This window comes from Pseudonaja textilis, chromosome 7 (assembly GCF_049901715.1).
Source record: "Pseudonaja textilis isolate UNSWEBS1 chromosome 7, rPseTex1.2, whole genome shotgun sequence".
Lineage (NCBI taxonomy): Eukaryota > Metazoa > Chordata > Lepidosauria > Squamata > Elapidae > Pseudonaja > Pseudonaja textilis.
Genome location: NC_141996.1, coordinates 4,209,874 through 4,224,962, shown reverse-complemented (window position 1 = coordinate 4,224,962; position 15,089 = coordinate 4,209,874). Strand labels below are relative to the sequence as shown.

Sequence of the window (15,089 nt, the reverse complement as noted above, 5' to 3'; positions counted from 1 at the left end):
ACCAGATTCACTCAGTGACCGTTTGACCAATTTAGCAGCTGCAGGGATTCACTTAACAAAGGTGGCAAGAAAGTCGTAAAATGGGGCAAAGCTCGTTTAACAAACTTCTCACTTAGCAACATAAAACTTTGAGCCCTATTGTGGTCATATGTTGAGGACTACCTGTATCCTTATACTACCTGTATAAGGAGCCTCTGTGGTGCAGTGGTTGAGTGCAGTACTGCAAGCTACTTCTGCAGCCAGCTGCTTATAATTTGGCAGTTCAAATCCCACCAGGCTCAAAGGTTGACTCAGCCTTCTGTCCTTCCGAGGTGGGTAAAAGGAGGACCCAGATTGTGGGAGCAAGAGGCTGACTCTGTAAACCGCTTAGGGAGGGTTGTAAAAGCACCGTGAAGCGGTATATAAGTCTAAGAGCTATTGCCCTTCCTTCCTTCCTTCCTTCCTTCCTTCCTTCCTTCCTTCCTTCCTTCCTTCCTTCTTCTTTCCTTCCTTCCTTCCTTCTTCCTTCTTTCCTTCCTTCCTTCCTTCCTTCCTTCCTTCCTTCCTTCCTTCCTTCTTTCCTTCCTCCTCCTCCCTCAGCCTTCTGTCCTTCAGGTGGGTAAAGGAGGACCCAGATTGTGGGAGCAAGAGGCTGACTCTGTAAACCGCTTCACCGTGAAGCGGTATATAAGTCTAGAGCTATTGCCCTTCCTTCCTTCCTTCCTTCCTTCCTTCCTTCCTTCCTTCCTTCCTTCCTTCCTTCCTTCCTTCCTTCCTTCCTTCCTTCTTCCTTCCTCCTCCCTCCCTCCCTCCCTCCTCAGCCTCTGTCCTTCCGAAGTGGGTAAAATGAGGGCCCAGATTGTTGGGGGCAACACGCTGACTCTGTAAACCGCTTAAGAGAGGGCCAGAAAGAACTGTGAAGTTGTATATAAGTGCTAAGGGCTATTGCTATCCACATTAGGGGCCTAGCAGCACTTTGGATTCAGATGAAGAGACGCCTACATTTTGGACTTAATTAATGAGCCTGTTGCATCCTAACAGTCACCATGGCCAAGGACCTAGAGCCGTGATGGTGAACCTATAGCAAACGTGCCAGAGGTGGCACCCAGAGCCCTCTCTCTGGGCACGTGAGCCGTCACCCCAGCTCAGCTCAGCCGCGTATGCGCACCCGCGCCTCCCGCTGGCCAGCTGGTCTTCGGGTTTCTGCCGCACATGTGCGGGGGTCAGGGCACGTGTGGAGGTTGCATGCACCTGCGTGGAAGGGCGTGGTGGACACGGGATCATGTGCAACTGCAGGGTTGCGTGTGCATCTGCAGGGGAGTCATGCAGAGGGTGCAGGAGTCATGCGCATATGTGTGGGAGCATGGGAGGCGCATATGCATGTGCGAGGGGGTCATGGCCACATGTGCAGGGGGGCCCGCATGCTTTGGGCACTTGGTGCCGAAAAGTTTAGTCCTCACTGACCTAAAGGTCTGAGTAGCACCTTCTCTCGTCTGTTCCCATGAAGCTAATCCCATCAACCCCAAGCAGCTGACTCTCCCTTGAATGGAACGGATTCTGCAATAGTCGTAACTTTGGAGCAAATGCAGATCGCTTGCCCTTCGAGGTTCTTTGGAAACCTATTCCAGGCTGTCCTCGACTTACGACCACGTTTGAGCCCAGAACTTCTGTTGTGAAGGGAGACGTTCGTTCAGTGCATTCAGCCCCATTTTACGACATTTCCTGCCAAGGTGGTTAAGTGAATTGCTGCAGTGGATAAGTTAGTAACCTGGTTGTTATGTGAATCTGGCTTCCCCATTGATTTGGCTTGCGGAGGGGGTCCACAAAAGGGGATCACAGGACCTTGGGGCGCCGCGATGGTCATAAGTGTGAACCAGTTGCCAAGCGGCTGACTTTTGATCCCCTGACCATGGGGATGCTGCAAAGGTCGTAAGTGTGAAAAAATGGTCCTTTGTCCCCTTTTCTCAGTGCCGTCGTAACTTTGAAGGGTCACTAAATGAACTGTTGTAGGTTGAGGACTACCTATATGTGACCAAGCAGTTGGCTGCATCTGCACAAATGTTGAGCACAAAGAGTGAGCAACTCAATCTTTGGAAGCCTTTTTGAACACACAGGTGATCTGTGATGACCCAGGGTGTGGCACAAAAGCAACAAAGTCACAAAAGCAGGTAAAGTCCCTTTAATTTCTCCAACTTGGCTTCCAATGTCCAGTTATCATTGGCTGGAGAAAAAACTCTCCCAGGAAGAGTTTTTAAAGGGAAGAAATACTAGTCGGAACCCAAAGTACCTATAAATTATAAATAAAAACCAACACAAACCACAAGCTGCAGCAATTAACGAGACAGGGCAGGATAAAGAATTACAGAACAAAAAGATAACGAAACACAGTTGGGAGGATGCCAGAACCCAGATAGGACTTGACAAGCAAAGATAATGCACGCTTTGCTTCCAGCAAGGAGCTGTGCGCAAACACCCTCTTCCCCCAGCTGCAGCTAATGAAGGGAATCAGGGCCTTTTTCTCCCCCGTAACCCACGTTGCTTCCTTATCCGTTCCTCCCTATGTGCCTAAGATGAAGAGCGGGTCGGCCTGGGTCTTCCTCTGAATGCCCAGCCGGCCTGTGCCCTTCCCCAATTTCCTCCACAGCCACCAGAGCCACACTCCCACTCCCTGTCAGCTGTTTGACCCCCCCTCAGAATCAGACTCCAACAGGGGCATGCCATGATCCTTGTTTAACACCCGGTCCTTGAACCACCATTCCAAGTTCAAACAGACCTCCCCAGAGTTACTTAATAGCCCATTTTTGAAGTTCTGAAGTCCCTACACACACACCCTGGGTTATCTTTTTGTGTTATTTGTTTATAAAATTTGTAGGCCACCTATCTTAACCTCAAGGCAACTCTGGGCAGCTTAGAGTCATAAAAGGTAAAAACTTTTTTAAAATAATGACATAATCGCATTAGGGATGTTTAGCAACTGGCTCACATCAACAGCTGTTTGCAGCATCCCGTGGTTATGAAAGTGCAATTTTCAGCATTTTTTTTGCTGATTTCTAGCATTTACGAATGATAACAGAACCATTAAACGGACCCATTTAATGACTGCTGCAAAAAAAAAGTAGCAAAATTGGTAAAATTGGGCATGGCCACATGGTGACCTGCTTAATGACCACGCATGGATTCAATTCCGGTCTTAACGTCGAGGATTACCGCTATACTAATTCTCTATGTGGGAAAACGATCTGGAGTATTTACAGTTCATTTTCTCTTCTTCCACCCTAACAGAATCCAACATGGCGAAGCCTTGATTTTGGTCTAATGCCTGACCGCCTTGATACGTCTGTATCCTGCTTTGTGGTGAGGATATGGGGTGGCAAGAATGACACCTATCAGCTACTGATTGAGTGGAAAGTCAATCTAGATGGACTCAAATATTTGGGCCAGCAGGTAAAAGAATAAAGTATACCGTTTCAACTTGGATTGGCTATTTAAGGATATTTATAGCAAATATCTGTTGATGGAATAGCAAAGAATTGTTGCAAGAGATAAGTGTCTGTGGAGATGCTGAATCATCTAGGTCAGGGTTCTCCCAAAGATCCTTTTCAAAAGGCAACCGAAATTTCTCGGTTGTTGCTTTTTTTTTTCCCTTGAAAAGATTTCGCTTCTCAACCAAGAAGCTTCTGATGTGAAGAACTGAAGAAGCGTCTTGGATGAGAAGGGAATTTTTTTCAAGGAAAAAAAAAAACAAGAAAGTTTTGTTGCCTTTTGCAAAGGACTTTTGGCGCAAGATATAAAGTTAGCAGATGCTGGACAGAATTTTGGCAGGATAATAGAAATCTTCTATACGTTAGTAAAACTCTTCACTGTGCGTACCATCAAGATAGCCCAAGCTGTACATTATACCACAACAATGTTTGAATCAAGGTGCCTAAAATCCGTTAGTTTAAAAGTCAAGGTGCCTAATACCCATTAATTTTAAATTTTAAAAAATGCATAAAAGAATCCAGGACTCATCACTCCATGGAACTAAAATGTCCACAATGTTCAGATCAGTTCTGTGTGCAGGATTGTGGCTATTGCAGCATTCCTGTAGTCACGTGATCGTGATTCCAACGCTCCCTGCCAGTTTCCCACAAGCAAAGTCAATGGGGAAGTCAGCAGGAAGTCAAATGTCACTCCCATTGATTTGTCTCCCTCTTCCTGTATGTTTAGATACATATTGACTTGTTACAGAACTTCACATTGATTTTCAATTTATGATATATACTTTTCTTAGATGACCGTGAGACTGTCCAGCTTTAGGGTAAAAAAAATACAATCAGTTTAATACATAAGGGTCATTCTCGTCATATCAGAATGGCACGGTGGCCTAGAGATGGAGCTCTCACGTCACAATCAGGAGGCTGTGAGTTCGATCCTAGGTAGAGGCAAATATTTCTCTCTCTGGGCACGTTGAGAATATATCTGCTGAATAGAACTCTGCATTGGCGACAAGAAGGGCATCTGGCCATTAAAACACTCGGCTTCATTCAGTTGCCCAGACTCCGCCCTGCAAGGGATGATGGGGTCATTAAGATGATGAAGATGATGATGATTCTCATCACATCAGACCACACTCTCAAAGGATGAGCCACTGGGCTACATGATTGCCTCGTTAATCACTCGTTTTGAAAGTTGACGATCTGTAGACAGAAGTATACCCAATTCGCTTGTTTGTTATCTAGCCAAATTAGTTAAAAGTTCCAGATAGTTAAATCTCTATGGAGGTTCTCAATCATCCAGGTCATGGTTGCCCCAAAGATGCTTTTCCAAAGGGCCCCAGTCTTTTCTGGTTTTCTGTTTTTCCTTGAAAACATTTCACATCTAAGAAGCTTCTTCGGTGAATTCCAGATGTTTAGCTTCGGCGTACTTCAGTAGACTCTAAATCCCGAAGACTTAACAAATGTATTGTGATGTCGGATTTTGTGAGGCCCCCGACAAGTGAAGGTTATGTGTGATTTTGTATTGGTTTTTAAGCTCTCTTACAATGTTCGTTGTGGCCCAGAAAATGAGTCCACTCAGGGGATCGAGTTTCAGCTTCTTCCTTTCCCCTCTATAGGGTCAGTGGTGAACCTGAATAACAGAAGGATGCCACAAAACAAACGATCCCTACAAAGAATGCCACTCTGGGTGCTAAAAGAACTAAAACAATGGCTTTAAAGTAAGCTGACTGAATCTGTGACACTGGTTTTACTTAACAGATACATGCTCGTAGCCCGAATGAAATCATTTTTGGGCTGAATGATGGCTATTATGGAGCGTTGTACGAACGGAAGGTAAGCTTACACCCACTGGAGCATCTGTAGCTTCTTAAAAATCATCAACCCGCACAGCACGTTAGCTTTCCAGGATATTTTTTTTTCAGTTTTGTTAAAATTAAAATTAACTTTCCGGTGAAACTTAGAGAGCCAGTTTGGCCTAGTGGTTAAAGGTGTTGGCTTAGAGACCAGGAGACAGTGAGTTATAGTCCTACTTTAGGCATGAAAGCCAGCTGGGTGACTTTGGGTCAGCCACACACACTCTGTCTCCGCCCAACCCACCTCACAAGGTTGTTGTTGTGGGGGAAATCTGAGGAGGAAGGAGCCTTAGGTATGTTCATTGCCTTGAGTTATTTATAAAAAATAAGGGGGGGGACAAAATCTAATTAATAAGAATAGGCTCCTAAGTAGCTTGAGGATAAAGAGAGAAGGTTGGTAAACACAAATGTCACATGTGAAGGTTAGGCTGTAAACGCTGTGTGTGGACAGAACACGCAAGTGGAATATTTTTAATTAGGAAGAAAGGCTTTAATTTCAGTGTTACCAAAACAAAAAACGTTAACGCATCGTCTTGTTTGTCTTTAAGGGTGTCTCAGAAATCCAAAAGAATCTGCAAGTGGATCCCAATTGTGTGCGTAACTCATATGACGTCTTCTCTTTGCTAAGGTAACTCCCGGCTTCCAATTAAGAAGCAGCTGAACTGAAAAAAGGTTTTCCTACGCTATGGGGGACATTAGTGATAGCCCTAAGCTCCTTGCATAGTAACCTCGTTTTATCCTCAAGATCGCTTTAATGTTGACTTGCTGAAAGTTTTGTTTCTTTTGCCCTCAACGGAAGGCGTTGTAATGTCATCCTTTACGAGATGAATATTCTTGTGGCGGTTCTTCTTTTATCACATTTTCATTATGCGTTACACTTATTAAAAAATGAAGATTAATGCAAAGGGAGAAAATGAACAGAAATAGTTCCACAGTCTCCTCCCAGATGTGCAGAAGCAGCTTCTGATTGTTGCAAAGTATTGTCGTTGTGTCTTTTCACAATGAGAAGCAGGCACGGTGATGAACAGTGGTCATGTTGCCTTTCGGTGTAGCTTTCCTTCGACCTTATAGTGAACGTTTAAATAGGACTTGGAGTTGGACCGGCAGTTGGTGTTTCAAGCAGAGGTACTGTATGAGAAAGATCAACTCGTGCTGTTCTCTCTCAGCTCCCCAAACACGACAAACCCTCTGACACGAACTCAACAAGATTCCTTTTATTAGGAGCGCTAGCAGCCCCTGCCAAAAGTTTTCTCTCTCACCGCTGGGTAACAAGTCCATCTGTCTGGGAGATGAATAGTTGTTTGCCACATCTATTCATCTCCGCCCCCTGCCTTTGATCCCCAGAGCTGGTCTCTAGCAGCGGTGGCTCTTCCGTCCCAAGGACCGGCCCATAGATTTCCACTGCTCTCCTCTCCTCTCTGCCTTCTGTGCATCCGTGCATCAGGCACTGGACCCAGCTGTTCCTCCTCTTCCTCATCAGCCACCTCCAGACCTGGGGGCTGTTGATGCTTCACCTGAGGGCTGACGGACGGCCCAGGCTCCATCTGTGTGTGTGTGTGTGTGTGTGTGTGTGTGTGTGTGAGTCTCTCTCTCTCTCTCTCTCTCTCTCTCTCTCTCTCTCTGACAGCTCCATTTCCACTTCCCCTTCAGAGCTCTCAGGTTGCCACACTGCTGATCCTGACTCCCATGCCTCCTCTTCCTTCTAGCCTCCCAACATGCCACAACAGGTACCCATAGCTGCTTGAACCACCATGTTCTAGATTATTGGGTCTCCCCAACTCCTGGCCCATGGACCGACACCGGTCTGCAGCATTTCAGCAACTGGGTCGCACAAACAAGCGAAGTCCCATCCCACAGGATGCAGGCAGCACACCAAACCGCAGCCCTTCTGGTCCGTGGTAAAACCTCTCTCCATGGAACCGCTCCCTGGTGCCCAAAAGGTTGGGAGAGGCACTTTTCAGAGACAAGTGTACACGTAGTCCTCGACTTTACAACTGTTCATTTAGTGACCATTTAACATCCCAAGAAGGGACTTGCGGACGTTCTTCACACTTACGACCATTGCTGTGGTCATGTAATCAAAATTCCGATGGTTGGCAAAACAGTTCCACGTTTATGACGGTTGCAGGGCCCCAGGGTCGTGTGATTCCCTTACGTGACCACCTGACAAGTGAAGCCAATCGTTGTCATAAGTCGAGGACTGCATTTCCTGTAAGCGTGAGTGCGCTTACTGAACTGCCGTAAAGAGTTGTAAACAGCTGAGCCGCTGAAAATGCTTAGGGTTTCAAGGTCTGTGCTTTCCAACCTTGCAAAGCTCCTTAAAAATAATCCTTTTAATATTCTGTACCTTTGTTTTTATGTACCCAGAGTTACTTGATTGTAAGATGGGCAGCCTATACGTTTGATAAATAATAGTAATAAAACTTTCTAAAACTTCACTCGAGTTTGCTTGGAATTTGGTAAATCAAACTCCTTTGGAGGAGGAGCAGCAGATGTCCAGCAGATGTCACTATCGCCTAGGAAGTAGAGCTGAACTGAATCTTACTTCAGGCATCGGAATCATAAACTTCTAAAAAAAACGCTGGAAGCTAAATTCTTAAATTCTCAAAATACCCACTAGTTTCTGTTATTTGTAATCAAAAGCAGGTAGAACATTTTGCAGATCGTTTGCGCTTTTTAGAAGGCTGCAGGATTCCATCTGGGTCAACCAGAGGTTGGTCCCCATGACAGACCCAGATTGGATCCTGCAACATTATTGTGGGACCCATATATTCGCCTTCATTTGTCTTAGAAGATTGCTTATTTTTTAAGAGAAAGCTAGTCAATCAAAAATGTAACAACCACTAAAATAATAGATATGTTTGAACCAGTTCAAAGTTTTACTTAACGTGGTTTGCCTGTTAAGATTCCTCCAGGAAGACTGAAGGCGATGGTTTTCTAGCCAAGGAGATTTTTACTTACTCAACCAGTGAATGTGGAGGTTCTGTTTTCCTGCCTGAGAGCTATTAATCAAAGTTTGTTCCCCAAATCCCTTTAATGTCTCTTAAATCATGCCCATGTTAACCATAGCTTTGGTTGACCTTGGAGCTTAATTCACTCCCAGTAAGATACCAAAATCAAGCTGCCTGATGGTTTAGAGCAGTGTATGAACCCAGATAGCGATAGTTGGTTCATTATTAGCAATTAAATAAACCATGGTTTAATGGGATAGGGCAATAGGCAAACCCAGTCTGCGGTGTTTTATGATAGAAGTCATAAAACCGGAAGAAAAATATAATATTGATTTCTTACGGAGGGAAAATTAAATGGCAAAATCGTTTACATTCTTGTAATCAGAACAGACAGTTGGCTCTAGTGGGAATTTTTATTTGGCCAGAGTGTATAGAGTTTGGACTTAAGTGAGGGTTTTTTTTTAAAAAAAGGTTGAAGTTTGGGCTTTAGTAATATTTGAAAATGCACCTTTCTTTTTCCCAAGGATTACTTTCTCTCGCTTCTCCACTGTCTTGTTTCTAGTCAACTTGCAGCCCGGTCTCCAAAGAAAATACATAAACGCATGCCAGCATTTCTCAAAATCCATGCTAACCATGACAGATGGTTTGGTTAGGAATCCTAAATTCTTCCAAGGACCTCAAGGATAAGAGCCAGTCCCTCCTGAATTTAGTAACCAGCTTTGTGTTTGACTCACGCGGGAGAGAGACAAGCGCGAGCAAAACCCCAAGCTCTTTCCTTCCTCTTCTCCTTAACGAGACCTGACAGCGCAATTTTCTATTAAGTTGAGGAAGGGCCATCACCTCTGGACATCTTGCAAAAAAGGATTAGATGAGGAATGTTAACAGCTGGCAAGTGGGTGTAGAATTTTAGCTGGGTTAGAGATCTTCCTGAACTGTGGGTTGATCTGGGAAGAATGTGCATTTTAAAGAGAGGAAAAATGGATTGGTCCTCTACTGGGTCTTAATAAGAACAATGTTTTCAGGTAATCTGTGAAATACCGAACCCTTGACATTGAAAGCTGATGCGATTTTTATCTCTTCAATTTCTCAGCCTGCCTTTTAAATCTGTTTCCCTGGTTAAGCTCGAACGCCTCCATCCATACGTGGGGTTACTGTATTCCTATTTTCACCACGTTCCTCTGTCATCGTTTTATTTTATTGTCCTGTTGTTTTCCTTCTGTTTACGCTCTTTTCATTCTTCTTCCTTTTTATTACTGCGAGCTGCCCGGAGTAGCTCCCTGGAGAGATAGGTGGTAAATAAATGTAACAAACAAATAAGTAAAGCTTCAGTTGAAATTTCTGAGTTGGTTTATTCATGTGGCAAAGAATGAGCTTTTCTCGGGTTTGGAAAATAGCCGTTCACTCTGGGGCTTTCCAAAACACCCCTGTCACTCAATAAAAGGAGAATATTGGCAGCTCAGGGTTGAAGTGGGGGATCCTTGGTGCTCTCTGAGCTTGGCGGTTTTCTTGCAGACGTTTCATTATCAAACTAGGTAGCATCCTTAGCGCTGATGACGTTGCCTTGTTTGGGTAATGAAACGTCTGCAAGAAGAGAAGTTCAGAGAGCACCAAGGACTCCCACAGTCATCTTCCTCCTCTTCCTCCTCCTCCTCCTCTTCCTACCTGAGTAATGAAATGTCTGCAAAAAACAAGCAATCTCAGAGACACCGATACCAGGTTCCTCCCCATCCTCCTCCTCCTCCTCCTCCTCCTCCTCACAAACTCCCCTCCCTTCTAGCACTGATGATGTTCCCCACTTCGATAATGAAACATCTGCAGTAAAACACCCAAGCTCAGAGAGCACCAAGGGCTCCTCCAGTCCTCCCCCTCCTCCCCCTCCTGCCTTCTAGTGCTGCTAATGTTCCCTAGTTGGGTAATGAAGAGTCTGCAAGGAAACACCGTGAGCTCAGAGAGCATACCAAGGACTCCATAGTCATGGTTGTCGTTGTCGCCATTTTCCTCCTCCTCCTCCTCCTTTATAACAGTTGCCATGTGTCCCGGGTGTGTGTGTGTGTGTGTCACGTGATTCCCCCTTTGTGACCTTCTGACAAGCAAAGTCAATTGAGGAAGCCAGATTTATTTTACCCTCAGGTTACTATTGTAATTTAACAACTGCAATGATTCACTTAACAACTGAGGTGGAAAGGTCGTAAAATAGGGGAAATCTCACTTAACAAATGTCTCAGCCCCAGAAATTTTGGGCTCCACTGTGGTCGTCAGTTGAGGATTACCTGTAATAAATGGTTAGGTTTTTTTCTTTTCTCTCCTTTCTTTGATTGTCCCCTTTCCCTTCCCTTCCCTTCCCTTCCCTTCCCTTCCCTTTCCTTTCCTTTCCTTTCCTTCCCTTTCCTTTCCTTTCCATCCCTTTCCTTTCCTTTCCTTTCCTTTCCTTTCCTTTCCTTTCCTTTCCTTTCCTTTCCTTTCCATCCCTTCCCTTCCCTTCCCTTCCCTTCCCCTTCCCTTTCCTTCCCTTCCCTTCCCTTCCCTTCCCTTCCCTTCCCTTCCCTTCCTTTCCTTTCCTTTCCTTTCCATCCCTTTCCTTTCCTTCCCTTCCCTTTCCTTTCCTTTCCTTTCCTTTCCTTTCCTTTCCTTTCCATCCCTTTCCTTTCCTTTCCTTTCCTTTCCTTTCCTTTCCTTTCCTTTCCTTTCCTTTCCTTTCCTTCCCTTCCCTTCCCTTCCCTTCCCTTCCCTTTCCCTTTCCTTTCCTTTCCTTTCCTTTCCTCTCCTCTCCTCTCCTCTCCTCTCCTCTCCTCTCCTCTCCTCTCCTCTTTCTCCTCCTTCTCCTTCTCCTTCTCCCTCCCCTCCTCTCTTTTTCTTCTTTCTCTTGGGGCTGAAGGGTGTATTTGTGTAAACTTTCTGTAATACTTAACCAAAAGTGCATTCTTTCCTGGATAAATCTCAGAATTTAAATCCAAGAAATCGATCTTGAATTCAGCGTAGTTACAGGTAATAAGTCAGTCCATTGTAATTAATGTTTCTTTCATAGATGTATGTCTGGGGGCTCTCTCTGATAATACATTCCAATTTTGAAGAAAAATATTTATTCTCTGCAAGACTTGAATTGATGTGCCCGGCTTGTTCCCAGGCAGTTCCTATCAACCTCTTTAGATTTGGAAAGCTTAATTTTTGGAAATCTCTCGGCCCTTGGCCAATTTGTGTGAACTTCCTGGACCCCTTTGTGCGAAATTAAAGCACTTCATGACAAGCCATCATGCCCTAATCCATGCAATTAGTATTAAATCTTGCAACGATAACTTTTCCTAAGTTGAATTGGGTCAGAGCTGGGCCCTGTTCCAAGGCATTGCTGTTTATCAGGAGAATTATGTTGTGTCAGGAAATGGAAGAATCTGACTACGATTTCTGATGTATGGTTAATCGTAGAACCATTTCAGCCTAAGCAGAATTGATTGCGGAACAAAATTGGGGGCAATTATCCTGTGCGGCATATCTGGGACAACTTTGAAAGGTTGCTTATTTAGACTGCAATCAACTTTGCGGAAGAAGCTTTTGCAAAATACGTGCCATCTATTATTCATCCATCTGTTTGCACGCGCTATTTTTTAACTTGGCGGTGCATTAGTGTCTCTGGGCTTATATTTGAAGATGGGACTTAAGTAAGGCAAGACCTCAGGGCTGTCATTTGGAGAGAAATCAGAGCACGGGAGGAATTGAGGTACTTAACCAGGAAAAGGGAACCTGGGCAATGGGAAGTGTGAGGTAGATATGCATTGAACGTAGCTTTATGTGGTATCTTAATGATGATATTACAGGTAGTCCTCGACTTGCAGCAGTTCATTTAGGGACCGACATTACAAGGGCAATGAAAAAAAGCAACTTATGACCGTTTTTCACACTTATGACTGCTGTAGCATCCCCATGGTCTTGTGGATTTACATTCGGATACTTGACAACTGGTTCATATATATGACGGTCTATATATGTATATACACACACACAAACACACACACACATGGCAAGGACAACCTATAGTGGTGTGTGTGTATGTGTACACACACACACACACACACACACACACACGCACACATATCCCAACTATAGGTTGTTCTTGCCTCGTGGCCACAGTTGTGCCCCAAAGTTCAATTGCTAACATTTGTTAGGTGAATTTTGTCCCATTTTATGACCTTTCTTGCCACTGTTGTTAAGTGAATCACTGCAGCTGCTATTAACATGGTTTCCCCATTGATTCTGCTTGTCAGAAGGTCATATAACCTGGAACCCTGCAGCCTGTCAGGATTCCAGCAATCGCCCGAATTAAATCATGATTCTCGAGCCAAACTTCAAAAAACTTCAAAGAATTCATTAGAGGCGACATACTGGCACTGCCCTGTGGGAAGCCAACTCTGGCCTACCTCATTTACAATCCCCTGTGACTCTATTTCCCCCCACACACACTGGGTATCTCATCAACCAGATTCTCCAATTGAGCCCATTCATGGGCTGGGTGTCAACATTCATGTTCTCCAATTAAATATATTCGTGGGCAAAAGCTCTGGTAGTTTAGTTACAATCTTTTCAAGATAAGAGTTGGAACGTACTTCCACTTTCAAACGGCTGCACTGCTTGTCCAGATTTCCTTCCTCCCCTCCCCCCTCACTTTTATGACAACTACTAAAACAGGCATAGGGATGTTTTATTCTGAGTTGACACAGCCATCATAAATATGAACCAGTTGCCAAGCATCTGAATTTTGATCGCATGACCATGGGGGCGCTGCAACTGTCGTAAGTCTGAAAAACAGCCATAAGTTACTTTTTCAGTGCCACTGTAACTTCGAATGATCACTAAATGAACTGTTGTAAGTCGAGGACTCCCTGTATCTTTTTCACTATAGAACTATATTGATAGGTCAGGTTTGACCTGCATTTATCCTTCCGTTAGGAAATGGGGGTCAGTACCTATGTTATCTTACGGGAATCTGTCTTCAAACTAAACGGGCAATGGATGAGCAAGCCAACATGGCATCCTTGTTTTCATTTTTATTCTCTCGGTGTTGCATCCACATATATTCAGTGCCACTTAAGAAGGACTCTAAAGGACCACCGATGTGGTTCAGTGTATATTCCCTGTCTTTGAAAACAGAATTTTCATCCTCAGAGGAAGCAACAGACTTTCCATGTAAACAGCCTGTTGCTTTCCGAGACTTTGCAAGATTTCCTTTTTTGGGTTGCAAAAAAAAAAAGCCCGGGAACGAGGCACGGCTCCTGAAAAAGGATGTCACAAATTAAAAACTTGAACGGAGTGAAATGACCCCTGGCTTCTGGTTTGCCTTTTTTCTGTTTAATGAAACAAAGGTGTTTTAAATCATGCTGAAAGTAAACTTCTGGGGGAAAAAAAAAAGAATACTCCAGCCAAATGCAAAACAAATGCGTGTGTGGAAATGGGATAGATTTTAGCCATGGAAAAATCCACGTGGGGGTGAGTGGGTGATCTCTGTGGGCCTCTTGAGCTTGGTTGTTTTCTTGCAGGCATTTCATGACACAACTAGGTAACAGCATCAGTGCTAAAAGGAAATGAGATTTGCTCTCTGTTTATGTACAGGTGGCTTGCCCTCTCAGTGTTGGCGGGAGTGTTTTTGGTAGTTTCTTTAGTAGGTTGTTTAATACTTGATTATTTGTCTGAGCTGGTTCCTGGACTGGGGTACTTTCTGCTTTGTGAATTGTTGGTCTCGTATTAATCTTGGTATTAATCTCTCCTCATCCGAGTGTTGACTACTGGTGAGGAGTTGTTTTGGTTTCTCTGGTTCCTTTTTTTGGCTTTTGTTTCTTTTGAATGGTGCGTAGATGTTGTTCGTGTCTGTGTATCTGTTGATAGCCAGATTTACTTTTGTTTTTTTGTTTTTGGATCTTTTGAATGGTATGTAAATGTCTGTGTGCCTTTTGATGGTTGATTTGTCCGAGTGCCAGGCTCCCATGAATTTTTCTAGCAGTTTTGGATTTTGCTTTAATATAGGATGCTCACAGTTTCCCAATCGAAACTATTCTTCGGTCTGCCCGTGGGTTGTAAAAGAAGCAGTTTTCATTGGGTCCCCCGACTTCTAGTTGGCGTATCTGGCTGCTCTGTGCTAGTTTTCTGTGCGTCTGTCCTACATAGCGGCTGTTACATTTCTTACACATTCAGAAGTTAGCTCACATATGATGATGACCATGATTTATCACTGGTTGCTTGTATGTATGCTGAGAGCTTCCAAACTTCCGGTACTTCCGGAAGGCCTGTCTCCCCCACCTCCCCCCCAGAACCTCCGTACGGACCCTGCACTTACCTGCAGCGAAAATGGGCTGCATGGAAGAGACTCCTGGGAGTGGCAGGGTGGGCAGGGCCAGCCGGTCGGTTTCAACTACGGGTTCGGTGAACCAAATGCAAATTTAACATCCGGTTCACCCGAACCGGTAGAATCCCACCCACTGGCCCAAAGGTGCTTTTTCAAGAGGCTTCTGGACCTCCCAGAAGTTCTAGTGGCCTCTTGAAAAAGCACCTTTGGGTATTTTGTGTTGTTTTCGTTGTCTCCCTTCGGTTGACTTTCTGGCAGATCCAGGGGAGGAATCCTTTGAACGGAAGTGGAATCCGCAAGTTCGTTCTTCCCAGGAGGAGGAGGAAGGCGGCGGTGGGGGAGAACCTCACTTCTGAAAACGCATGAGGCTCTTTAGCTTTGCTTTCTTCCGACAAGAAAAAGAAAAGTCCGTTAAGTTCTCAGCAGGTAGGGCTCGACTTTTGGCAGTACGGCGCTATCCGGAATGATTGGGTCACCGCTCAGCTTCACACGATCGGGC

At 44.6% G+C, this 15,089-nt stretch overlaps 1 protein-coding gene across 3 annotated transcripts in view; it reads left to right on the top strand.

Moving 5' to 3' along the window:
* The window catches only part of UVRAG (UV radiation resistance associated), a 90,371-nt gene that overhangs the window by 19,376 nt on the left and 55,906 nt on the right, over positions 1–15,089 (top strand). For all 3 annotated transcript variants that reach the window (XM_087937805.1, XM_087937807.1, XM_087937806.1), the window contains 3 exons: positions 3,262–3,423; positions 5,217–5,291; positions 5,860–5,939. In XM_087937805.1, the coding sequence (XP_087793931.1) occupies positions 3,262–3,423; positions 5,217–5,291; positions 5,860–5,939 (317 nt within the window). The remainder of the gene's footprint in view (positions 1–3,261; positions 3,424–5,216; positions 5,292–5,859; positions 5,940–15,089) is intronic.